General features: G+C 48.4%; 1 protein-coding gene across 3 annotated transcripts in view; it reads left to right on the top strand.

Annotated features, from left to right (window-relative positions):
* Positions 1-25,769, top strand: part of LOC138582588 (proton-coupled amino acid transporter 1-like) — a 626,077-nt gene extending 600,308 nt beyond the window's left edge. For 2 of the 3 annotated variants that reach the window (XM_069654002.1, XM_069654003.1), the window contains one exon: positions 21,775-22,154. In XM_069654002.1, coding sequence (XP_069510103.1) covers positions 21,775-22,055 — 281 coding nt within the window. In that variant the 3' untranslated portion in view covers positions 22,056-22,154. Of the gene's footprint in view, positions 1-21,774 lie in introns of all 3 variants that reach the window. The other variant, XM_069654001.1, reaches the window with a different exon arrangement.
* Positions 25,770-27,665: the final 1,896 nt, after the last annotated feature.

The raw sequence follows: 27,665 nt of genomic DNA, 5'->3' as shown, positions 1-27,665 counted from the left end.
CCATCTAACCTCACTCATCCCCTCCGCCCCCTTCTCTTTCAGACTCCCTAGAATGCCCGAAGACCATGCATATGGCAACAGGGCATAGTACAGATCCCAATAACATACTTTGTTCCTGATAATCCAGATTCTTATCCGAAAGGGGTGAACATGTTTTTGCCTCTTGCAGGAAGATATTTTTCCACCTTGAGGAGGTCTTTTATCCGAGCAACAAAATGTAAGTCCTCTGTGATTTCACATCTGGGCCTAAGTCTCTTCTGAATGAATAGCCTCTGAAGTACTCGACACCTTTGATAACCTCAACTTTCCCGTACACACTTTGAAGGCTGTGCTCTTGACCTCATCATTGCGCGTAGTCTCGAGATCCGTCAGATCATCACAACTCTCATCTTAGTCCATTCCAACCACTACCTAATTTCACTTAGCTTCTCCTCCTTCACCGACCAAGTATGTCTGTTTGAATTTTATGTACATACATTTCATCTACATTCAGGCCCTGGCACCTATCTATGCCCGAAGTCTTTTCCCGACCGTGTCTTATACTGACGGTAACCACAAGGTGAGCACTGGCAAATTATTGAACCTCCAACTCATTGAGATCATGGGAACCTTGAAAACCAAATTATCAAAACCTCAATCTGATTACCAAATGGTTTTCAGAAGACATTCCAAAGGTCTGCTTCTGTTCTTGAGTGGGTCCTTGTTTCGCCCTCTGACAGCCTCAAAGCTATCAAAGGCACAGGCTAGTCTGGTACTCCAAGTGACCCTTGTCCTCCTCTGGTCACCATCTCTCCTGCACACGGTCTTCTCGCGGACTGTCTTCTTGCGAACTACATAGAAATCACCAATGTATTTAGGGTATTCATAAAGTGTGAACCTAGCTAGGAAAGAACAGATCACTGTGCATCAGTGGTAGATTATACATAAGGAAGATCATACATAAGGTAGATCATAGGTGAGGTGGGCTAGAAGTTGGACCAGAGCAGGTCACCCTGGCAGAGACACTCAGGTTCCCACTCTTATTTGAGCTATTCTTTGAACGGCAAGGTCTTCAGTTCCTTTCAGAAACGGGAAAAGTGATTGTGTGCAGATGTACTGTTGTATGGTGCTCCATAATGCTATCGAATGACACGAAAAAGCTGTTTTTGTTGTCCTTTCCTGCATTGTATTTATTCATTTCCTGTTTCGCTATTTTGCACCTTCTGTAATTGTGCTGGCCTCAGCAGAAATGGTTTTTGTTAGCTAAGGCAGTTCTTGCATTGCTATAGCCTTGCATGTGATAAGGCTCTTTTAAATATAATTGAAGATGCTAATGGCAGCCAATGCCGTTTGAACAGGGTGGGGGGAGATGTTCGAATTATCTTATGTGGCAGATTAGTCTGGCGCAGAGTGCAAGCTTTGAGTGGTGCTAGTGCTATGGTGGAGTTGCCCAAGAGTCGTGTGCTCCCCCACATCCATTTCTGACAGTATCATGGAATACTGTCAGACTTAAAGTCAGAGATTGGTAGGGAAGGTTTTATTTTGTAAAGTAATGTTATTTGTTACTCGTCCGTTGAAACCTTTATGGTGGTGTGATGTTTAAAGGAGAGGACAACATCAATGATGAAGCCTACTGATTTGGCATTTCAGTCTAATTTTGGTGGGATCCCTTCTGGGTTCATAATGGACAGAAATTATTGAATACGTGTGTGTCTGCGTTACTCGCAAAAAACATGAACTCTGTTTTGGTTGAATTGAGTTTTAGATATGGTCTTAACATTCAGGATTGAACTGGCACAAGACAACGCTTAAGTCAGGCGATAGCTTCGGTATCACGGAATTGTTATGAGAAGGGTGGTTCTCCTCTCTTTTGAAACCTGCCACCATTTCACTGCTACTAAAGAATCTATCTGTTCCGTTTGAGCGCCCAGAGATGTACCATCCCATCTCAAACTTTCCTAGCCTGGGAAAAGTCCTGAAATATCTAGCAAACAGTTCAAACTCTCAGACGCATGGAACTAAACGTCCTCTTCGACACCCACCATTCATGCTTCATGCCTGCTCACAGAACATAATCTGCACTCATAGAGATTAGGAGACATACACTTCCTGCCTACCTGCACTTAAAAATGTCCAATGTTGATTGTCCTGAATCTATGTATGTCCACTTATGTATTGTGTCTGGTGACTGTTCCATTTATTCCCCTCCACAACCTGTTTAGAAAGGGTCCGAGCGGCCTTCTAAGTCCTGTGCGGGCGCCCCGGCGACGGGGGCCCAACACCAGGCCAAGCGCCACAAGTCCGCTGGCTCCGGGAGCGCCGAAAGGTCGGGCTCTTCGGTCGCCAGGCAGGGCGCACCTTCCCCGGCACCGTCAACCACGAGCCAACGCTCCGGTTCGGGGAAGAGAAAGTCCGAGACCCCGGGTAAGCTTCGGGAGAAGCCCCGTCTGATCTCGGAAGAGGGGGTGCGAGGCGTCGCCCTTCCCCCGAAGGAGAAGGCCCGGGACGCACCTAAGGTGGTGAAGGCCCCTACCCAGCAGGCGAAGGCCTCCATCGAGGCTATCGCGGCGACTCTGGCCAAGCCGGCAGAGACACCGCCAGCGGAGACTGCCTCCGGGACTAGAGTTTCCCTGCCCCCAAGGAGGGAATCCTCTTTTCAGCCTATCGTTGTGGCCGCCATGATGGAAGAAGCGAGGGGGGGCACGGTGCCCTCCTCGAGCTCGGAGTCAGCCTCGGAGGAGGAACTGACAGAGGCCGTGAGGAACCTCGAAGTCCAATTCGAGAAGGGTAGATCCTGTCAGGAAGATCCTCGGGAGAAAACAGAGGAAGGCGACGATGGTGAGGAAGAGCGGCCTTCCCTTCCGCCACAGCCGGACCCTAGGCCTCAGGATGGCTCGGTGGCCATTTTGTCTGCCATCCAGTCCTTATGCTCTGAGATAAGGACGAGATTCCCACGGCCCAGGCCGGAGGACCCGCAACCCGGCCCGTCGGGAAGTCCTCAGAACAAACGACGGAGGACCCAACCCTCTCCTCCGCTCGCCCCCATAGGGCCTACAGTTCCCTCCTCATCCTCCCACGAGTCGGGGGATGACGGTGCGTTGGGCTCGACGACGGGTTCTGAGGGCGACGGCAACGACGACGGAACGAGTCTCCCATCTCCCGTCGCACGGGCCTCGCCGCCCGACAAGATTGGCTCATTCCACGCCATGATCGCCAGGGCGTCCGAATTGTTCCAGCTCTGCCCGGAGGAGCAGAAAAAGGAAGGTTTCCTCTATCAGCACCGGGAGGCCAAGAGGAAGACGGTCATCGCGGTGCCCCTAATCGATGACATCTGGGAGGAGGGCCTGTCAGTTCTCAAAAACCCCTCCACGTCACCAGCCAAACAGGACCGGTACGAGAAGAAGTACCGGGTCCCTGAAACCGCTCCCCTGTGCCTCAGGGCCCGTGCCAACGCCAGACTCGGTCGTCTCGGCAGCGGCGAAGAAGAAAGCGGCGGGGTCAGGAGCCTCGACGTCGAATTCCCCACCGGACGGCGATGGAAAGAAGTTGGACGCCATAGGGCGGCGGGTCATTTCGTCGGCGGCGACGATGATCAAAGCGGCCAACGCCCTGGCAATCTATGTATGTCCACTTATGTATTGTGTCTGGTGACTGTTCCATTTATTCCCCTCCACAACCTGTTTAGAATGTTCCTCAAACTCACCCCATTGTAAGAAACGCACTGCTTCCTGTGAAACCTGATTTCTTATCTATAGTACGTTTTTTTGTGATCAAAAGAGCATTGTTCCTCCTGTATATAAATAAATAAATAAACCTGCTCAACTTCCTCCCTGATCTTACTTTATCGCCTGGCTGCATTCAACATGGTTGTCCATATTCTTTTATAGAGTGCCCCCTATCTTTGGTGTTCAACATATCTGTCCTGGTCATTGATTGGATCTGCACATTTTTCAGCAAAAGATCTCAACAGGTAAAACTCAGGCTGTTCCATTCTCCAACGCACCTACTCGAAAAATGTGTTCCCCAGGGTTTGTCCTTTTCCGCTTTATTCTTCAACACATTGTGACAAAGCGCAAGGCATCACTTCTCACAAGGGTGGGCCACTTCTATAAGGGTAGGGAAGGCCATTTGGTGACAATACAGTATATTCAGCTGCCACAGCCTTCTTAAACACGCCCCCTCTATCTTCAACACTTTACAGACTGCCTGTGTAGGGCTGAAGGATCTGTCAATTTAAATCAGAGCTGGACGAGGAAGAAGCTGACCTACCTGGGGAAATCCCTATTGCCAAATACTGAGACAAAGAAAATCTATGGGGATCCCTATGGGAATAACCAAGTTAATACTGTGACGAGGAGGAGGTGTAGAGAGGTGAAGAATACCTCTGAAGACGATGGTATACGGTCCAGTTGTTGAGAACTCCCTGTTGGTCATAGTGAATATAAAATAGAAGAAGGACTTACCCAAAGGAGAAACCATCCCTGGACATGTCCTCAATGGAGGAGCCATGAGAGTCGGTACGGAGAGGGAGAGAGAACAACAGTGCAGGACACTGAGATGGGACTAAGACGGTGCGGAATGCATCCAACTTGGAAGGCCCGCTCGAGAAGCAGACAAGAAAAGGCTCCTGGTGTCCTTGCAGACAGGCAAGTGTGGGAAGCTGAAGCAATGCATGCCGATCAGAGCTGGTGGCTGCGGAAGCGAAGCCCGGATAGCTTACCCACCGACCCCAAGCATCCACAGGGACCCAGAACCACTGTGAAACACAAAGCCAGGTACGTGGTTGGTTGGGAAAGCACAGAGGAATCTAGAAAAAGGCTGAAGAAGCCACAGAGAAGCAGGAAGCTTAGAATACATGGTCTGAAAACCTATGTTAATAAATGGAACTTTTTCTTATGAGGCGATATTGAGTAATAGTACTTGGCAGCTGAGTAAGCCAAGTCCATTAGAGCAGAAAGAGACATTCTCCAGCATGGGGTCTGCCATGGATTCACATGCTCATGAATATTCCCCGTCGTCAGGCTGGGAATCCTCGGTAAAGAAAAAATCAGTATCAGTTTCATTTCTGATCTGTCTTTCGTAGTAGTAACCAATCACTGATCTATGCATCATACTGACCACAGCCAATGACTGCCCTCTACCTAAGCCCTGCCTCTGGCAGCCATCTTCAGATTTTTACCGCACGTTCAAGTGTTGGGAGTCCTCGTGCTTCGCTCTCGAGCTTTTACTGCGTGTTTCGAGTTTTTTAGGTGAATTTTCACATTTTTTCTGTTAATCGAGCCTCAAGCTCCACCTTTTCTACTCCCGTTAACGGCTACCCGTTGCAGGATTTTCCTACGCCCCTCAAGGGTGAAGATTTCGTTGAATTAACTTCTTGGAGGATTCCAGAAGATTTGCGGCCTACTTCAAGATGGCCCAGGATGCGAGTTCGTCGCCCGGACCCAAGCTGTTTCGCAGCTGCCCTGGATGCGGGCTGCAGAATGTGTTTAAGGAAGACGAACATTCGCGATGCCTCTACTGTCTTCATGGGGACAAGACTCATGTAGAGAAGGACTGCCAGTTCTGCAAGAACTTGTCGGAGCGGACCATGAGGGACTGTCGATCCCGTCTCGCAAGCTGGTTGGAGAAGGGCTCGACGGGTGAGAAGAAGAAGAAAGGGTCCGAGCGGCCTTCTAAGTCCTGTGCGGGCGCCCCGGCGACGGGGGCCCAACACCAGGCCAAGCGCCGCAAGTCCGCTGGCTCCGGGAGCGCCGAAAGGTCGGGCTCTTCGGTCGCCAGGCAGGGCGCACCTTCCCCGGCACCGTCAACCACGAGCCAACGCTCCGGTTCGGGGAAGAGAAAGTCCGAGACCCCGGGTAAGCTTCGGGAGAAGCCCCGTCTGATCTCGGAAGAGGGGGTGCGAGGCGTCGCCCTTCCCCCGAAGGAGAAGGCCCGGGACGCACCTAAGGTGGTGAAGGCCCCTACCCAGCAGGCGAAGGCCTCCATCGAGGCTATCGCGGCGACTCTGGCCAAGCCGGCAGAGACACCGCCAGCGGAGACTGCCTCCGGGACTAGAGTTTCCCTGCCCCCAAGGAGGGAATCCTCTTTTCAGCCTATCGTTGTGGCCGCCATGATGGAAGAAGCGAGGGGGGGCACGGTGCCCTCCTCGAGCTCGGAGTCAGCCTCGGAGGAGGAACTGACAGAGGCCGTGAGGAACCTCGAAGTCCAATTCGAGAAGGGTAGATCCTGTCAGGAAGATCCTCGGGAGAAAACAGAGGAAGACGACGATGGTGAGGAAGAGCGGCCTTCCCTTCCGCCACAGCCGGACCCTAGACCTCAGGATGGCTCGGTGGCCATTTTGTCTGCCATCCAGTCCTTATGCTCTGAGATAAGGACGAGATTCCCACGGCCCAGGCCGGAGGACCCGCAACCCGGCCCGTCGGGAAGTCCTCAGAACAAACGACGGAGGACCCAACCCTCTCCTCCGCTCGCCCCCGTAGGGCCTACAGTTCCCTCCTCATCCTCCCACGAGTCGGGGGATGACGGTGCGTTGGGCTCGACGACGGGTTCTGAGGGCGACGACGACGGAACGAGTCTCCCATCTCCCGTCGCACGGGCCTCGCCGCCCGACAAGATTGGCTCATTCCACGCCATGATCGCCAGGGCGTCCGAATTGTTCCAGCTCTGCCTGGAGGAGCAGAAAAAGGAAGGTTTCCTCTATCAGCACCGGGAGGCCAAGAGGAAGACGGTCATCGCGGTGCCCCTAATCGATGACATCTGGGAGGCGGGCCTGTCAGTTCTCAAAAACCCCTCCACGTCACCAGCCAAACGGGACCAGTACGAGAAGAAGTACCGGGTCCCCGAAACCGCTCCCCTGTGCCTCAGGGCCCAGCCAACGCCAGACTCGGTCGTCTCGGCAGCGGCGAAGAAGAAAGCGGCGGGGTCAGGAGCCTCGACGTCGAATTCCCCACCGGACGGCGATGGAAAGAAGTTGGACGCCATGGGGCGGCGGGTCATTTCGTCGGCGGCGACGATGATCAAAGCGGCCAACGCCCTGGCAATCGTGGCCCGTTACGACAGGGAGCTCTGGTTTAAGCTGGCCCCCATATTGGACTTCCTGCCGGACGACAAGAGGCCTGAGGCCCTGGAAATAATGCAAGAGGGCGAGGTGGCGTCAGACCACGCCATAACGGTGGAAACCGATATTGCCGATACCGGGTTCTGCCAGCTAGGCAACGGTGTTTGCCTACGACGATGGGGTTGGCTCCGGGCGACCGACTTCCGTCAGGACGTCCAGACCAGGGTATTGGACATGCCGTTCGACGGCAGCAACTTGTTCGGGAAGGCGGTGGACGAATCCTTCCAAGCCATAAAAACGGACACGGAGACGGCCCGCGCCCTAGGAGCCCTTCAGCAACGACGGCCCTTTCGGAGCTCTGGAGGCAGACAGGGTGCCTCCAAGGGATCCAGTGGTGGCTTGTCGTCCTACCGCCAGGCGGCACTCTCCTCATCTCAGGAGGCCTACAGGGGTCGCGGCAAGCAGGGAGCGCCTCGCCGCTGTGTGCAAGGTGGCCAGGGCGGCAAGGCCACCACCTCCAAGCAGGACTGAACCAGCCGTGGTCTCGGGCCCCCACCGAAGCACCCCGGTAGGAGGCCGGCTGACGAATTTCGTCAGCGTGTGGAAGTCCATCTCCACCGACCGTTGGGTGCTGGATACCCTGGCAAGAGGACACTATTGAATTCCTGAAGAAGTGCCCTCACGTTCCACCTGTGCCCAGGAAGGAAAATCACGTCCCGCAACTGCTGTTGGAGTTACGGGCGCTGCTCAGGAAAGGCGCCATCGAACTTGTCCCGAAGAGGCTCCGGGGCTCCGGGGTGTACTCAAGGTACTTCCTCGTCAGGAAGAAGACAGACGGCTGGCGCCCCATCCTGGACCTTCGTCGTTTGAACAAATACATCAGATCACAGAAGTTCAGGATGGTCACCCTCCAGCACGTACTGGGACAGCTGGAGGAAGGCGACTTTCTATCGTCGTTGGACCTGGAGGATGCATACTTCCACGTTCACATCCTCAAAAGTCACCGAAAGTTCCTCAGGTTCGTCCAGGGACGCCACTACCAATTCAGAGCACTGCCGTTCAGATTGAAGTCGGCCCCCAGGGTCTTTACCAAGTGCCTAGCACCAGTGGCGGCGCGGCTGCGCCTGCAGGGGATTCACGTCTACCCCTACCTGGACGACTGGCTCATCCGCTCAAGGACGAGGGAACTCGCCGTCGAACACACTGCGAGGACCGTCCAGCTACTCACAGACCTGGGATTCGCCATTAACTACCCAAAGTCCCACCTGGTGCCGTCGCAGGTGGCCCTGTTTCTGGGAGCGAAGCTCGATACAGTGAGGCGTCTGGCGGCCCCGTCGGAAGAATGGACGAAGACCATTCTAGGCAAAGTGCAGCGCCTGCTAGCCACGGACGTGGCCAGGGTGAGGTCCATCAAGTCCCTCCTGGGGATGATGTCCTCTTGCATCTACCTGGTGCGCCTCTGCAGACTACGGATGCGCCCTATTCAAGAATTTCTCGACGCCCGTTGGATGCAGGCGACGGGCACCTTCGAAGACAGGGTCCCCCTCAACGAGGTGTTCCGGCGGGCGATTCAGTGGTGGGGCGTTCGAGCGCACCTCACGGCGGGCAAGGACTTTCAGATGCCGGCGTACCAGGAGACGGTGGAAGGTTGGTGCGCCCACACCGGAGATCTCTACGCAAGAGGCATCTGGCTCCCGGAGGAGAGGCTCCTGCACATCAACGTCCTGGAACTCCGAGCCGTGTTCTGGGCTCTCAAATCGTTCCTCCCATCGCTCAAGGGCAAGGTGGTGCGGATCTTCACGGACAACACCACGACAATGTTTTACATACGGAAGCAGGGAGGCACCAGATCCCCAGCCCTATCGAAAGAGGCACAGGATCTGTGGCACTGGGCGGTCGCCCAGGGGATGTTCCTGGTTCCCTTCCACCTGGCAGGAGAAAGAAACACCATTGCCGACTCGCTCAGCAGGGAGCTGCGCGCGTGTCACGAGTGGGAACTGCACCAGGATCAGGTGGATCAACTCTTCCGACGATGGGGCAAACCCCAAATCGAGCTGTTCGCAACAGCGACGAACTCGAAGTGCAAGAGGTTCGCCAGCAGGTTTCCCCAGCCGAGAAGCATGGGCGATGCGTTCTTTTTCCCCTGGGACGGCCTATACCTGTATGCGTTCCCTCCTTTGCCGTTGCTGCTTCGACTCATCAGCCAGCTCAAGAGGTCCCGGTGCAGGATGATCCTCGTCGCACCGGCGTGGCCGAGGCAGATCTGGTTCCCGGACCTTCTGGACTTGTCGACGTCCCCTCCCATCAAGCTGTCGGCAGACGCGGACCTTCTCTCCAGAGAAGGAGGCGCCATCTTCCACCACGACCCGGCGTCGCTGAACCTGCAGGCTTGGCTCCTGCAGCGCTAGAGTTTGGAGGCTACGATATACCGGCCGATTGCAGAGAGGTTCTTGCAAAGGCCAGGGCGTCCTCGACTCTCAAATGCTACGGTCATAAGTGGAAGACGTTCTCTATCTGGTGCCGAGCACAGAAGATCAACCCCCTACGGATTACGGCCCCTCAAGTGCTGCCGTACCTACTATCGCTGGCAAAGGCTGGGCTAGCCCATGCCTCCATTAAGATTCATCTGGCGGCCATCTCCAGATATACCAGAACCACAGGACGGACGTCCCTGTGGTCCCATCGACTGGTAAAAGAGTTTATGAAAGGACTGTTCCGGTCGTTCCCACCGGTGAAGGCCCCGGCGTGGGAACTTAACGTGGTGCTGACCAGGCTCATGGGGCCCCCATTCGAGCCGATGCACTCCGCACCGATGAAGTTTGTGTCGTGGAAGACTGCGTTCCTGGTGGCCATTACCTCCGCACGACGAGTGGGAGAGATCCAGGCCCTATCCTGCAAAGCACCGTACTTGACTTCCCATGCCTCGAGGGTGGTGCTTAGGACGCACCCCTCCTTTATGCCCAAGGTGCTGTCGGTCTTCCATCTTAACAAGCCCTTGGTGTTACCTGTTTTCTTCCCGTCTCCTTCGTCGCCGGCCGAGAGGACTTTGCACTCGCTGGATGTGGCTAGAGCGCTGAAGTTCTACGTGGACCGCACAAAGAGTTTCCGGAGGACATCACAGCTGTTCCAGAACTTTGGACCTGTGAATCAAGGGAAGGCTCTCTCGAAGTCTTCTATTTCCAGATGGCTCTCCGGCTGCATCATGCACTGTCACCGGTTGGCTAACCGACCTCTGCCAGGCCGTCCGAGATCCCATTCGACCAGAGCGATCGCTGCTACTACGGCGTTCTTATCTGGTGTGCCCCTGCTGGACATCTGCAGGGCTGCTACGTGGAGGTCGACGCACCCTTCACTAGATTCTACTGCGTCGATCGGGATTCCAGGGAGGAGTCCAGGGTCGGCCAAGCAGTGCTGCGCAACCTGTTCGCTTAAGGTGAGCCTGGTGAGGAGGTAAGAGATGCTTAATGTTGAGTTTTTTGTATTGCTTAATGTTGAGCCTTTTGCCACCCCCCATGGTTGTGCATGTGTGTACTGCTATCTATTCTTATATTCATGAGCATGTGAATCCATGCCAGACCCCATGCTGGAGAAGGAACAAGTTACTTACCTGTAACTGTTGTTCTCCAGCATGGGTCTGGCATGGAGTCACATGCGAACCCTCCCACCTACCCCTCTGCGGCTCTTCACTTGGTCATACTGCCACTTCACGTGCTACCAAATCTGAAGATGGCTGCCAGAGGCGGGGCTCAGGTGGAGGGCAGTCATTGGCTGTGGTCAGTATGACGCAGAGATCAGTGATTGGTTACTACTACGAAAGACAGATCAGAAACGAAACTGATACTGATTTTTTTCTTTACCGAGGATTCCCAGCCTGACGACGGGGAATATTCATGAGCATGTGAATCCATGCCAGACCCATGCTGGAGAACAACAGTTACAGGTAAGTAACTTGTTCCTTATTGCGAGTCTGGGACCTGCGCCATAGGAGAGCCACAGAGTAAGAGGGTCTTGGACCCTGAGAGAATCAAAGACGCTCCAGAAGGGCATATATGCTTGACAGGAAAGTAAAACAAACTATTGCGATTCCTCATTGCGAGTCTTGGACCATCACCCATATGAGAGTCAGAGAATAGTAAGAGGGTCTGGGATCCTGAAAGCAAAACAAATAAACAGGAAGAAACCATATGGTTGACAGGAGAGTACACCAAGCTAGCAAGTCTGGAACTCGCACCCATATGAAGGTCTAAAGTAAATGGAGGAGCATTCAAGAAAGTACAGGGTCTGGGACACAAAAGGAGGAAAAGAGAATCAACAGTAACTATCTGTTTCATGGGACATGTTTGGCCGGAGAATGAACCAGGCATAAACCCTCCCTGAACCAATAAGGGATGGTCACAGGAAAGCACAAAACCTTTGTTGTGCATCTAAATTAAAGGAAACTACATAAGAGGGAGACAAGCTCTTAGCTTGCCAAGTAGGATAAGAAGAAATCCTGAGGAAAGGAGCCAATCCCTAATCTTTTGAATTTTCCTTTGTGAAAACAAAACATTTATTTTGTTTTACAACTCGAGACATTGGGAACGTTCTGTTGACAAGAAATGTCTTCATCACCTTTCCGAATATAGCATCCTTGCACATTAGTTTTGAATTACTAGTTTTAGGGTCAGAAGAAGGGTTTTTGGACAACAACATTGACTCTTTATTTGAAACCTGACATTTTCATTAGTTTTCTTTGAGGCAGGGAAACCCCTCTTAGCTTTAGGCATAGAGAGGCCGTTGTTCCTACCCTTTTATTGGTTAATAAAAGTTTGTAACCAAGAATATGTCACCTTTGTGTCTGAGCCTTAATTCTGCACCCTTACAACATCCGCCCGACCGCTTTTTACCCTCAAAGGATCTTTTTGTGTTTATTTAAAATATATGCAGATGGTACTCAACTGGTGGTCCGCTATGCCTCCCAAATAATAGAACATGCAGAATCCATTGCATATCTCCCCAGATTCATCCCAAGCTGCATCAAAGTCATTCAGGCCTATTTGTACCACAATATCGTAGCCCTTAATGGTGACAAATCAGAAATACTCATTCAGCGGCCTCAGAACCCTTTGCTGTTTCAGTGGCCAGGGAAGATTGATTCTGCTCCAGTTCTGTTCACCCAGGAGCCTTGGCATCATTTCTGATAAGCTCCCACCAAATCAATGGTTTGACTAAGAACCACAACTGCCACCTAACACTAAAAATAAAGCTTTTCATTTACCAATTCACCATTGAGCTGCAACTTTTATCAGAGCTTTTATACTATCCAGGCTTATCTTATATATATATGTCTTAGGTATGTTTCTGTACTCAGTTGATGCAATTTATCAGTGTTAGGTTGCCCTCTGCCTTCCAAATGGCAAAGTGCACCTCTGTGTGCCCTTCCACTTCAACAACAGCTATAATTTTAACAAACAGAATGAGCATGGTTCTATGCGGTCACCTTCACCTTCCACTATCACAAACATTTTGGAATAATTTCAAGTAACTTATTGGGCACGGCGGTTCCAATGTCAATAAAAGTTTCCAGTCTCTAAAGAGAGAATTGCTGAAGGACAAATGCCTCCTCACAAGTTAAAAGCCTCAAAAGATGACGAACATCGCTATGGCACCCCCCTCCCCACCTGAAGTAAAAAAGACATCACAGCTGATAAATTACTTCATCCCTACCATCTCCTCTCTCAATAACAATTCTGACCCTAACGCCTTAGTAGAGGCCTTCAACAAAACCATTGACACTATTGCACCAGTCAAATTGCGCAAGAGTAAACAAAAGGCCCACCTCAACACTTGGTTCACTCCCCATCTTAAAGAATTACGACTCCAGAAAAGAAAACTCCAATCAATATCGCAACACACCCCGACGACCGAAAACAAAGTCACGCTAACAAACTTGGCTAATATGTACAAAAAAGAAATAATCTTCACCAAAAGGAATACGTTCAATGACAGAATCTCCAAGGCCAATTCCAACACTAAGGAGTTATTCACCATCCTCTGTGAAATGGAAACCCCTATTCCACCCATAGACAATGCCCCTAAAGACGAGCAATTGTGCACTAGAACCCAGAATGTTCTATCCAATAAAATAGCCACTCTACAGACCAAAATAGCTAACAAAAAAGCCTCCCTCCTTCCCACTGAATGCAACCTACCCTACCTACTGTGTTACCGAGCAATGACACACTATTCATATTCACTAATATCTCTATACTAGAAACTGAGAAAGTCATACTCTCTCTGAAGCCTTCAAATTGTCAAGGTGACAGCTGCCCAGCACAAATCATTAAGAATGCAGCCAAAGAATTAGCACCGTTTATCTCAAAACTAATTCATACTTCCTTCAAGACTAGCACGATCCCTAACAACCATAAATAATCTGGGGTTCTTCCACTACTGAAGAAACAAACATTAGACCCTTCCATCCCGACAAATTATAGACCAATCACTACGCTCCCCTTCCTTCTCAAAATTATTGACAGAGTAGCTTACCTCCAAATTCAGAACTATCTGGAAACTAACCACCTATTAGGCTCCCACCAGTCTGGATTCAGTCCACAACATTGTACTGAAATTGCATTAATTGACTCAAATACTCAAATCGACGAGTTCAGGGACAAAAGTAAAACAGCTATGCTACTCCTCCTCGACCTATCGGCAGCATTTGACCTAGTGGATCATGTAGTGTTATAAAAACACCTAGCGTCAGCCGCCCATTTCTCGAGTGATGCTATATCTTGGGTACAATCCTTCTTCGCCAACAGCAGAGAGCACATCTCTAACATCAGAAGAGACCAGCACTGGCTAAAATCAGTGATAGGATCTGCCTTAAAACTACATCCCTTACCTTTAAATGTCTGAACAACATGGCACCCCCTTTCTTGCTGACAGAATGATTAGAAAATCATCAACCCCCCCCCCCCCCCCCCACAAGATCATCCAACTCCCAGTGCCTAGAAGTCCCCAGATTTAAACTTTCTATACTGGCAGAGCCAGTTTCCCAGTGAAAGCGGCTCTTTCCTGGAACGTACTCCCCCCAGCCTTCAGAACTGAACAGCCCTACACCATATTTAGGCATAACATGTTAAATGGGCTTCGAGCTAATGACAACTAATACTTGCCTACTTGTTCTTCTTACTTGAGCCACGTGTGTTTCCTCAGACTTCTGTTGAAACATATGATTGTATCGAACACTGCACTTGTCTCCTATATATTACCTTGTTCTCATTATACTCCCTAATTTGTCTTTATTGTACCTTTACTGTGTTGTAACTAAGCTGAAAGTATACTTGTAACTTCTGTGCCCAGCTACCTTAGGGTTTGGTTCGCATTACCAAATAAACAAACAAATAAAACTGAAAGTCGGTGCTGTACTTATGCTACTACGTAATCTTATACCTTCACTGGGACTCTGCAATGGAACAAAGCTAACAATTACGCATCTACAAAGACCCATCATAAAAGCCTATGTAATCGGTGGAACGTAGATACTGTTATTATACCGCGCATACCACTAATTTCATCTGATACAAATATGGCTTTCAAATTCAAAAGAAGACAGTTTCCTATACGTTTAGACTTTTCGATGACCATTAATAAGTCACAGGGACTTATGCCCCCTTTCCTGGAGGGGATCGGTGGCAATTTCAATATTTCAGAAGGGAGACAGAAGTGACCATATGAAATACCGACCGATATTTACCTTTAAGAAATGCTAGAACGGCGTATCTTACGCCGGGAACAGCTAGTCTCGACTAATTCCTTTTAAACAAGCTTCCCTTCTTAGGCTCCAGTGTAAAGTCACACAACTCATATTAAACTTGAAACCACATGTTCATATCACCTCTTGTTGGAGGAACTTCACTGGCTCCTTGTATCATCATGCACAACATAAATATTAAAATCATTGTGTATCACCCTCAAAGTCTTCCACAGAATGTTTCCACCCTGTCTACAAAATCCTATCACTACATACTTCAAGAAACTTTCTTTCATCTGATAGCAGATATATGTAAGTTCCCACTTTCAAGGCACTTAGATGGGGGAGGTTGCCGGTTCAGTGTGCTTTTACCAAGGTTGTGGAATGCCGTCCCCATCCACCTTCAAGCCAAAAAGAAATTGATAACTTTGGAAAGGCGCCTAAAGACCTGTTTACAATTGCTTACTGAAATCCCACGTGTCATCCCCCTGCCTCCACCTGCCACATATGCTAATCAGGTGTGCTTCTTTTCTTGAGCTCTGAAACCATCTTTATTTGTATTAGTGTGCTACAAATGTCAATAATCAAATAATGCCAGGGCCCGCACTTCTGCCTAGAATAAACCACCTGCGAGCATGACCTTTTTTGGGAGAAAACACGGGTTCTGCACAATAATATCCGTCCCTCAGGGTTGAGAACAGTGAACCTCAGGAAGAGTGACACTGAGCAAAGGAGAGGCAAAGGAGAAGAAGAAGCAATATACAGGAGGTTGGAGGTGACCTCGAAGCAGGAACTCTTCGACCGAATGATGTGTATGGAGATGGGGTGGAGGTATGAGCATGTGGCACATAGTCCAGGAGGTTGGAGGGAGGGAGTGAGGTGCAAGAGAGGTGTCCTTGGGCGTAAGGACATATTGACTAGTCAAGGAGGTAGACAAGGATGAAGTGTTGGGGACTAGAACCGATACATTAAGACAGAAAGGTGGAGATGGCACCCTGGCGAAGTGGAGATGGCACCCTGGCCTAACCTGTAGAGAAGCTAATTTGGCCAGAATCTTCCCGGGCCAAGGGATTCATGACCCTCATAGATAGATCAGCTTTGAGGCTTATCCCGATGTCGCCCAGCCCTAATTTCTGCCGTTATACCAGTCTAACTTGTAAGGGCACGAGACCCAGTGAAGGGGTCTACCCAGAATTTGAAGACAAAAAGCAGAAGACCTGCAAAGACGGAACAAGGAGCCAAGAAAGAAGTGCAGAGACGGGCACATTTCAAAGACTGTGCGTGATTGAAAAGTGAGGTATGCCCCAGGAGCGGGTTCCTTATTAAGGATTACTAAACCCAGATAATTTGTTTTTTAAACCACAAGCTTGGTGCAAGCATCTGATTGGTTTCCTTCCTCACATGACCTTTGTGTCTGGTTTATGTGCTAGCATGTCCCTTCAGATACACTCGCCTACCTCCATCCATGCCAGGGTCAAGCCCCTCTCAGCCCCCACAATCCTGGTTAGTTCTTCTTCCTCCCCACCACTACGCCAAGGTACAACTTATTGTCCTCTCTTTTCAGTCCTTTTCTTTTGTTCTGTGCTGTTTATTAAAAAATAATATACACTCTCTCTTTCCCTGGACAGTGCTACCCTCTGCCTGGCACCCATGCCCTCATTAACCTGCACCCTCATTAACGTTCCTCTCTACCTAAACACACACATGAAATTTGTCATATTCTTCTAAAAGATAACTTGGATATTTTAGTCCTTACAGAAACTTGGATTTGTGAGTCCTCCGCTCCTGCTATTGCCACTGCTGTCCTTTCTTACTTTCAGCTACTATACCCTCGATAGACCCCTTTCAAACTCCATTTACAGAAGGCTTCTGCTCAGTGGCGGAGGCAGATTTTAGTGCCAGGGGGGCAGATAGCTGCCTTAGGGGCACCAAGATTCTAAACGATTCATGGGTGATTCCTCACACGGGTGGTGAATGTTTTCAGTGAAGGTTCATACATTTTTTCTCAACTGAGCTCCGGCAACGGAGCATAACAAGGGAGCCCTAAATAATGGAGGATTCTGGGCTGTCAAATCCCCCCTCCCACCGCACGAGGATGTTTATTAAAATAATATGATGAATTTATCCATTTTGCAGCTCAGTTTTTAAGTAAAATTCTATGAAAAGCCATATAATCAATAATTGTTTCTCTACGGTGATTATTTTGAGTGGAGGGGCCAAACTATTTCCTCTAATTATAGTGAGCGACAGAGAAACAAAATAATTAAGTGGGAAATATTTTTTTAAATAATGGATTCAGCAACACAATTTTTGATGAAAAAGACGTAAAAAGCCATAAAATGTAGTCTGTTAACATGAAAAAATCCAGGAAATGCCATATCACCAGCAGTACACCACATCAGCGCACTTTATATTATTTTCATGAGGCTGTTGCCCCAACCTATTTATGCCAGTAACGATCACTTTAAATCACATGCATGAAGCTGGTGCCATTTTTAACTGGAGGGGTGTGCATATTTCCCCAAAATATGCCCAAGCGACCAAGCGCAGCGAGGGAGCCTGAACCAACCAAAGGAGGGAAACATTTTTTAATACTGGTTGAAATGGAGCATTGTGTAGCCCAACATCTGTGAAAAACTGCTTAGAAAGCCACATAGTTTGCAATTGGTTTTGTAGGTAACGCAAAGCCACAAATACAATAAGTCCAAGTCCCCAACCGTGCACAGGAGCATTTCACAACGCATTTTCATGATGCCTTCGTTCACAATATATGTTGGTATAAAAACATGCTCACACTGGCTGTGCCCATACATTTCAAATCTGGTTGCAGCACTATATGTCAGAAATCCCATATAAGAACATACTCATGTTTGCTTTTCATATAATGCCTGTTACCATACTACAATATAACATGTCCACGTTGGCGGCTCTGTCAATAGATGGCAGTATTCCAACTTAAGAACATACTCCTGTTGGCTTTGCCTTTACAAATATCATGCCACAATAAAAAATATGTCCAAACTGGCTGCACAATGGGTCCAGTCTAGACACGTACTAACACTTGTCTTGTTTGCTTTATCCTTGATGACCAGTAAATAAATGCCATGCCATAGTAAGAAATGGCTAGACTGGCTGCTCCAAAATGCTGTGCTACCCAAGTAATAAAACATTATCCTTTCTTTTAGCAACCACCGGTTGATACAAGAAAGGATGATGATTTTTTTATTCAGCATCTATAATAGATTTCTAGTTAGTAATCTGTTGTTAACGCACCGCCTTCCACTCCCGGGCCCAGCACAAACACACATGCTCATACACATTCATATGACATGTTCACTCATTCACACGCACACCCGTACATCATACACTCACTCATTCACACACATAATAAATACAAAATAAAACCTTACCTGCACGCAGCGCCTATCCTCACTGACTCCTTCACTGCCTCCAGAAAACCTCCAGCTCCCGCACCACAAGAACAAGAACCCGGAAGCACGCTCCGTGGTACCTGCACATGTGCACAGGAGCTGGAGTGCTGATGATCCAGTGCCTCACTCCGTTTGTATGTTCAGGGAGGTGCAGGAGTCCTCTCTAGCAAATACAAAAGTGCACGCCCCCAGCCTTGCATGGCCCATTGGACATGCAAGGCTGGGGTACGAACTGTCAGAAGGGCAGCAAGCAACTGAAGGAACACTCCTTGGTTGGTGTGGCTCCTCCATGATGAGCGAGTGTTCTGCTGGGCCGGCACCACCTTGCCCATTATGGACAAGCCACCCCTGGCCACAACTTATCTATGTTAGTAATGGTCATTTTAAATTACATGCATGAAGCTGGTGCCCCTACCTATGTATGCTAGTAATGGTCATTTAAAATCCCATTCATGAAGGCTGAAGCGCTTCATGTGTATGATTTAAGGAGACCATTACGGGCATAGATAAGTTGGGGGCACCAGCTTCATGCGCATGGCTTGAAGTGATTATTACTGTCATAGATAGGACAACCGATCTATGCCAGTAATGGTCACTTTAAATCACATGCATTAAGCTGTTGTCACAACCCAACTATGCCAGTGGTAAACAAATGTTATGGTTGGTCACTGAAAATCCCTGGCATTGACCTCACACGCACACATGCACATTCAGACATACACACGCATACAATGCATTACATTCAAACACATACATAAATATACATACATACGTACATAAATAAATACACACAACACATCATTTACCTTCGGTCTTCTTTTGTTCTTCATAGGCACCATGCATGGCCAAGGAGCCAACTCTGCATATGCAGGCGGGTGCCCCGGCATTGCATGTGTTGAAACAACAACATGGTTGCCAGGTCAACCCTGTGAGTACATTTGGTCGGCTTGGCGCATTGGGCCCTCCCTTCTCATTCAAATAATCTGCAAGTAGACCTGTGCAACTGTCACCAATGCTTCAAACAGCAAGTTTGGAAAATGCAGTTTATAAAAATGCATTTCGCCTTTTCTGGCACGTTTGCTGGAAAAGTAATTGCAGCACAGGCTGAAAGTTGTCTTTGTCAATCATATACATATCATTGTACTAAAATTAAAATCCTGAGTCTGTGCAACATAGGTTGCCATCAATTGATCAATAGTCTGAAATACAACTGTAGCCAGATCTTTCAAGTCTTTACACCTCGGTCTTGCCACTAGCCGACGCCCCTGTGTGACCTTCTCCCACTTCATTGGCACTGGAGTGATAGCACCCAGCAACAGTGAAACAGAAATGTATCCAAAAAAGTTACAGTCCAACCTAGTGAGACACAAAATGCCTGAGTAACCAAAGCTGATAGGTATTCACTCCTCCCACCTGGGTTTCAAGTGTTAGCAATACTTATTTATTTGAGCTGGTGACCTTGCTACTCCAACCATGGTTTGTATTTTTATCATGGTTTGTATAGTTGGGCTGGTGGCTTTGCTACTTCCATCCAGGTCCTTTTACTCTCAGCACTTCAGGGATCTTGGGGTATAATCTCCCACCAGTCTGTGACTTCAGTTGGGCAGACATCTCTGACTAGCTTGCCCTCTCAAGCGGGCTTCTCTTAAATGTTGGCTTCGCTAGCTTAGCCAGTCTCCCTTCTCACTCCCTATCACTGGTTGGCCGTATTCTCTTGGTTTTCTGTCTTCTTGCCTTAGTGTTACAACTTGACCGGGCCAACACAAGTTCTTCATCATTGCTTCTCCATGTCTGACTTTCCTCACTCTTATATCACACTCTATCAGTAACGTCATCCTATCACACACATGGCCAGGAGCTTTCTGTCTCCTTTTGTGCAGGCAGTGATAGAGTGATTGACAAACGGAGGGTTTTGATTTGCAGACCCATTTCCCCATTTGCTTTGTGTTTTGCGATTGGTCCTGGTTAAATGGTTCCACCTCCTCCCCATAACTATGGCTCGTGTTAGTGGTCTCCTCCAAGTGTTGTGCATTCTTATCTAATTCGGTAAGATGTTGACCTTTATAGTTACAATTGTAGCCTTTCCTTTCGTGTCTGTTCACAACGTTCTTATTATGCCTCTTCAACTTCTTCATATCAGTTCAGTATTCAAAAGTACCATTAGTGGCCAGCGGGTGATTACCGAGCATACTGGGGTTACCCAATAGTGGTGAACCCACTGGTTGCTGCATGTGCATCCGCTTGCTTTGCTTCCACAGTGCCTTCTGCTTCATCCGCCACCACCTGCTTCATTTCGCTTCCTGCGGCATGCTCGGTTGGGAAGGAGCTTTCTTTGCTCCTTAAACACTCTGGTGCTCGCCTGCCACCGGAGCACAGCTTACCATAAGGAGAGCCTCTTTCCTGTGGGAAAGCTTTTCACAATAACGCTTCCTGCCATGCAACCTCTGCATTCAAGGCCATTCAAGTTGGAAACCCTCACAGGAACGTCATCCGCTCTGTAGATAGTGGCAGCTCCAGTGTCTCCGTTTCTCTTCTTCTTCTGTTGCCACTGCGGCGTGGAGTCTCTGCAACCACTCCACCTCCTACTTCTCATGGCCTGCACCTGAGGGGGTCTTATATATTCAAAGGTCCCGCTCAGTTGTGTGGGTCATTGGAGCCACTAGACTGCTTCTTGCAGTCTAGTGCCTCTGAGTCGCTCTTCCTCGTCCCAGCACGTATTCACTTCACTCTTATCATTAATTACACCTTCAAAAAGAGTTTTAAAAGGACACAATGGTTATTTCAAATTTAAAGGACACTTAGCTTCATCAAAAGTTAGGGTATTAATGTTCTGATGTCTCCATTTATCATTCTCCTGCTGATTACAACAGTTTTCACTATCATAAATGTAGGCAACTTTATAAAGGGAAGTCTTACTCTTGATATTCACATTTAATCGGATTCATAAACAGTCATAGTATTGATGTTCTGTTTCCTATGTTGATTATGATAGTTTTCACAACCAGCAAGAAAGATAGCTTTGGGAAGGGAAACTTCACTCTGACAAGTCATTACATATTCTGGTATCACAGAAATCTCTCCCCCTAAGGAAGACAAATACTGCGTCCCTCCCAATGGAATCCTCCTGTCCCTTTGGGGGCTTTCTCCTCCCAGGTGATCACCCGGCTTATACCAGCCCACATGGTCAGAATCAAGTAGCGGCTGCTTTCCCTGGCCACCTGAGTGGAGACTTTAGGTAGGTTCTTTGTGAGGACTTCCGAGGATTCATCACAGAACACTGATAGGCCTCCACAATGGGTGATGGGCTGTGTTTGCCGGTGCAAATGGGTACTGTTTTTACGGCCAGCGCTAATGGGTAATGTTTCCCTGCCAGTGGTAATGGGGGTTGTTCTTCCGTTGGTAGTAATGGATGCATTCTTCTGGGCATATGTCTTGCTTTTACTACTCTTGCTAATTGATACTTTTTCTGCTACTTTTAATTGCTGTGGTTTTTATCTGATGTTCTTCTTGTGCCTGTATTAAATAGTGTCCTTCTTACTGCTAATGCTAATTAGTGCCTCTTCTCTGCACAGGTTTACTGGCCATCCTCATCCCCCGCCTGGATATTGTGATCGCGCTGGTGGGCTCCGTGAGCAGTAGTGCTCTTGCTCTCATCTTCCCGCCGCTTATGGAAATCTGCACCTTCTACGTGGACGGCCTGAGCCGCTGGACTGTGGCCAAGGACATTGCCATCAGTGTAGTGGGCTTTGTGGGCTTTGTGATGGGCACCTACGTGTCCCTGTGGGAGTTTGCTACAACATCAGCCAATCCGAGCATCAACGCAACTAGCATATATCTCTATGCTGTGAATTGACCGTGAACCTTCTGGCCCCTACCTGCCGCAGCCACGCTCTCATCCGCAGGCACACCCAGAAAAAAGGCCTGGCTCTATGTTTACATGTCCCATTCCCAGTAGATGCTACCCTGGAATTCTCGCTCTTTCAAATGTGTTCCCCACGTCCACTCTATTAACGGTTAGTTGCTAAAACTGAAGTTGCATTATCTGTATCATCACAATGGAGGCCTTGAGGATGATAATTGTTTTGGGAGGAATTTTCCTTGATCACACACACATACATACCTGTATATTGTTTATTTATCTCCAAGAAATGATGATGACAAATTATAAAATTTCACAAAATAAATCAGAGTTGACATTAAATCCCATAGATAATGAAAGATACCTGTGAAGTTCTGCCACTCGCTTTCGATAGTATTTAGCGTTCGCTAGCTGCTTCAATGGGTATGGTCGGTGCTTCAATGGGTATGGTCGGTGAGGAGATTGTTCTTTTGATGATCTCCTTATCTGCAGGGACATCCCACTCCCCAGGGGTTCATCCAGCACAAAGTTTACAGGGTTTGGGGTCTCTGTTGACCCTTACCACTCTCCTCACAGGTGGTCCCATGGTGACCTGGAAAAAGTCTCCCATCGCTTCCCCTGCTTGTACTGTGACCTACATCTGAAGCTCGTACAGTCATGCAGTGGGTACTAGTTCTATGGGAACCTGGATTCGTGTCTTCTACTTTAGTGTGAGGGCAGTTGTCTGGTACCTTCAATTGGTGGGGGAAATGTGGACATATCAACACCAGTATACCTCTGATATCAGCGTGCTCTACACAGCTAGCATATCGTACCCTGTTGGCATGCTTGTTAGATCTGGAATTCCATGTGCATCTCGCATGTTGTGTGTTCTGGGCATGTCCTCTAAAGCTAGCATGCCCTGCAGAGCTGGCTCTTCCACCTTTCACCTTTCACGTCTGCATTGCTAAAGGAAGATCAGTGAAAGAGACAAAGGCTTTCACCACAGACAACTTGAGTCAGTTCCAGGAAGTTGGTCCGTCTGGGTCCCACCCAGCACCTCATCCTCCTGCTTCGATGGCATCTAGAGAGCAAGGCGAGTGGTGCAAGCTAACATGCATGAGCCGTGCCATGCACTACCATAAACGGTGGCATTTCTTTCATTAATGTGGTTTGGAAGTGTGGGTGTGTAAGGCATGAAAGACACTATTGTAAATATGCCTCCGCTTTGAGTAGGTAGGAGACAGTGATCTGTGTGTATTCATCACATTAATGGAGCACATGAAGGCTATAAACTGCGTGTCTCATGGCAGAGAGATGTGATCGCCCGGTCTCATAACCAGAGACCCAAATGCCACCGTGTGCCAAACAAACTGAATACTTGATGCCCACCAGTCGAGAAACATGTTCATTCTTTTGTAAACGCACGCATGAGGTTTTCATGAGCCCGTGAAAAGTGGAACCACCTCAGGCTCACCGCTCTGCTCTTAGAAACCTCCCTTTCTTGGCCATGCCGCCATTACGAGATGGATCGGCCAGTGATCGAAGTGAGCGGAAACGGTGTTCCACTACTTTTATTTTTTCTGTTTGCCATTCCTCTACTTATTAGCACCATATTCACCATTCTTTATGGAGGATGTGTCCGTTCATTTCCCTGTGCAAGTGTAAAGTTGTAATAAGAGCCTTAGTTACTAGTCACTTAGACCATTGCAATGCCCCAGCCGCAACACCACGTCACATGTTGCACTATGCTTCCACCTACTCTCTCCACTACTTTTTCTGGTACGCTTCTACCACTGGAACCGGCTCTGTGGTCTGATTGCCTGCTGCTGCTGTGTAGATCTGGGTGTAGCCTGCAAGGCACAGGCAGGCCCGAATCATGAGAGTACTGGTTCACCCGTCAGGGGTGGATACAATGCGTACCGTTTTTTCGGTAGCAACACCTGTTATTTAAGCAGAGTAGACAATTCCGTTTTTAGCTTACCACATATATTGGTAATACATGGTGAATGTTGATATTATCTGCTAATAGTCAATAAGTAGCACTGACACTACTATGGGGGAATAACCAAAATGTACGTCTCTTCTTTAAAAAAAAGCATGTTCAAGGAAAGAGACAATTTTGAGAACAATGGAGAACGGTAATGAACATAGAAACAATTGGAAGTAAGTTCACCCACAGTGTTAATTAGCAGCCGGTATGCAATGTTCAGTCCGGGCCCCATCCTGTGACTTTGCGCTGGGAAACGGTTCCCAGGGCTCCTACCCACCGGCTTAGGACTACAGGGGGCTGAAATAACTCTTGTGATGTGTGCTAATGTCATCGTGGCTATGAAGCAAATTCCCTCGAGAGGAGACATAGCTTTCCAGATGGTGGAAGGTGCGAACGAAGAAAGGAATTAGGACGTTTCTGGAATCTATTAGGCTGGGAAATGTCTAGCTGATGATGCGCCTGATTCCAAATTCCGGTACTTGCACAGGAGAATCATATTGTCCCCTGGGCCACTCATTTCATATTTTAAGCAGGTGGAGCAAATGTAATTTAATTTAGGTGCTCTGCTAAAGGTGTGTTGTGCGGAATGCAAAGCCGGTATAGATAAGATGTTCCTGCCTCACAATGTAGGCCAGGCAGATGTTTGTGGTGGTAAGAGTAATCCACCCGAGGCTCTACAGGAAGCCGGAGGTAGGGTCTCTCTGTGAAGTGCGCTGCAGATTGGACCTTGTGACTGCTTCAAGTTCATGGTGGTATTCAGAGGAGACTGATTTACAATGAGGGCATTAGAATTTGATACTAATAAATGTGACATTACAGCTGAATAACAATTGGGTAAAGTCCCAATAAGGCCAGGGCCTATGTTCCCTCTGTTTGTGATTTGTCCTGCTCGCAGGGAGACTTGCCCACAGGCAAGCAGACTGCCTACTTTAAGCCACCCTCTCCGGATATCAGTGACAGGCGTGCAGTCTTCCCTAGTGCAGATGTTTGAGGGGGCACTAGACTGCACCTATATCACCCTTGACAGTGCTTTGACTCTTCACATGTGCTGCTGACCCTAAAGGTCCAGGTGCCAAATCAAGGTTTTGCATTACCTACACTTTTGAATGTATGAACATTTTTATAGTACTCATCGTAATAATACTTCAACTTCAGCCCTTTTGATTTGCACATTAATAACTTGCACATGTTTTTAATGCAAGCCATGCATTTTTATCAGATTTTTGTTTTTTATAATTTTGCGTTTCAGACGCCCTTTTAGCATTATGAATAACTTGTGGGGAAGAGATGCTTTGTTTAATTTTACTTGTATGTTTCTTATTTATTTGCCTATAACGAACTCCTCGACGCAAAGTATATTCTAGCCATTTCTAGAGTCCACACATGAGCAGTATTTGGACTTCTTGGGTGGGTAAGGCACTTGGTTATTCTTCTCCCAAACCATGCACCTTGCATCCTGTCAGTGTGTCAACCTAGTGTTCAAAATACCAGCCTCCCATTGGCCTATGTTGCATATTGTATTGTATCTTGTTGATGTCTAGAATACACGCGTGCGCCTCTGTAACCTCTGTAAATGGTTATGGCAGCTGCGTATACTGGAAAAGACAGTGAATGTGCGGTTTATCCACCTATGGTACCTGTTTACAATGGAAACCAATGTCTCTACATGCAATGTCTGTAATCCTTTCTCAGTGACATAACAGTGGGCCAATAAAGAACTGATTTATTTTATGGTACACTTGTTCTTTGGTTTCCTGTGTATGTTAAGGGTTTTGGAAATATGGGCTTTGATTGGTCCGTGGCCTCTTCTGTCATCTGTGCTCAACCTAGTGGATCTTCCTGTGAATATCTATGCGGGTCTCAAGGTTCACTTGACTAGTAGGGTGGGGATTTGTCCTGAATACCATAAGCACACCTGAGCTACATGCTGAGATTGAATGCTAGAATTTGTGAAGTTTTTGGTGGGTGGTGGGTTTTTGCTCAGACACCTTCTCTTCACCTCCTCTGTCTTCCCCTCCATTTCTTCTCTGACTCATTTGCTCTTCAGCTCAGAATTCCAGGAGGGCAGAACAGAGAGGTAAAAGATTCAGGCCCTGCACAATGACTTCTCACCTTGTGTTCCAGCTTAATCCCTCCAATAAGGACATGACTAATTGGGCTAACGCTACATAAATAGCTTAACACCTTTCCATCTCCCTTGTTCCGCCAGTACCAATTAAAATGTAATGTAATATAATATATATTATAATGTTTATTTATAAAGCGCCTATACATAAGCAAGTGTTTCAAAGCGCTCAAGGAGGGTGGGAACACAGGGAAAGAAACCACAGTCGCGCAGAGCCCTTGAATTTCTGAGAAGTTAACGGTCTGCACAGGCAGATTAAGTGAATATGATAATACATTTAACAGTTTAGATACAGCAAATAGGCCTGATGACAATTCTGCGTTTTTTCCAAGTGCACATTAAGGGGTGAAGACAAGAGAGAACAGACAGAACGATCTTCAGGCAGAGCTGTAACAGATCGTGCAAGTGCAGGCAGGGCAAGGGATGGGCAGGGGTCCAAGTCCACCCAGTCGGCAGAGACTAGGGAAGTGTGGAGAGAGAAGCTCTCTAGGATTTATTACAAGTGCAGTGGAGGGCCCTGAGGCAAGTGCAGAAACATTGGCAGGGGAGCCTGGGACATGTGAGACTCTGAGGTGCACCAGACGGCCAGTCAGTAGGCTGTATGGAAAGGGGGGAGAGAAGGAAGAGCAGAAAGAGCTAGGTTAGCAGGCTATGGTAAGAGAGAGGGAAGAGGAGAAGAGGAAGGTCTTGAGAAGTTTCCGTAACTTAAGAATATCAGGCTCCAGATGGAGGGTCTCAGGGAGGCTGTTCCAGAGGGAGGCGCCTGCTGAGGAAAGGGATCTCCCTCCAAATCTCTGCTTGGAGAAGAGGCTCAACCGAAGAAGGTTTGAGGTAGATGAGCAGAGGGCTTGAGAGGGACTGTATTTAGGTAGGCAACGTTGAAGGTAAGTAGGTCCCAGGCCCCAGAAAGCCTTGTGGACAATGCATAGGGTCTTGCATTTGATCCTTGCAGCCACATGGATCCAGTGAAGGGATTTCTGCGCCAGAGAGATGCAGTCCCTGGGCTTGAGGCCAAGGATAAGTCTTGCGGTTCTGTTGTGGTGAGTTGCAGAGGGCGCAGGGCAGAAGCAGGGAGGTTGAGTAAGAGGCTGTTGCAGTAGTCCAGCCTAGAGTAACCAGGGCTCTGGAGACAGTGAGATACTAGGGAAAGTGAGAAAGGGTAGAGTGCCTCTGACGAGGTATAGTTGATAATTAGCCTTTTTTGAGATGTCAGAAATGTGAGAAGAGAAGGAGAGAGTGGAGTCGAAGATGACCCAAGGTTCTTGGCCTTACAGGTGGGGTGGGCGCTGGGCCAAAATAAGCCTAATTGACCTAAACAGGGCCTTCTTTAAGACTTGGATTCAGGTGATGTGATTGACCAGGAGTTTTAACCACATACCGTGTTAAGCCCACCGCAGAGTCACAGATGATCTTAACTGGAGAAGAGAATTTGGGCAAAGCAATAGATCTTTACACACTTGCCCCCATTGGTAAAGACCTAAGCCTGTGAATGATACTGGTGTGATCC

The sequence above is a fragment of the Ambystoma mexicanum genome, chromosome 3q (genome assembly GCF_040938575.1).
Source record: "Ambystoma mexicanum isolate Mex_15411 chromosome 3q, UKY_AmexF1_1, whole genome shotgun sequence".
NCBI classification, from domain to species: Eukaryota; Metazoa; Chordata; class Amphibia; order Caudata; family Ambystomatidae; genus Ambystoma; species Ambystoma mexicanum.
The sequence above is the reverse complement of the archived record's forward strand: the minus strand, read 5'-3'. Positions and strand labels throughout refer to the sequence as shown.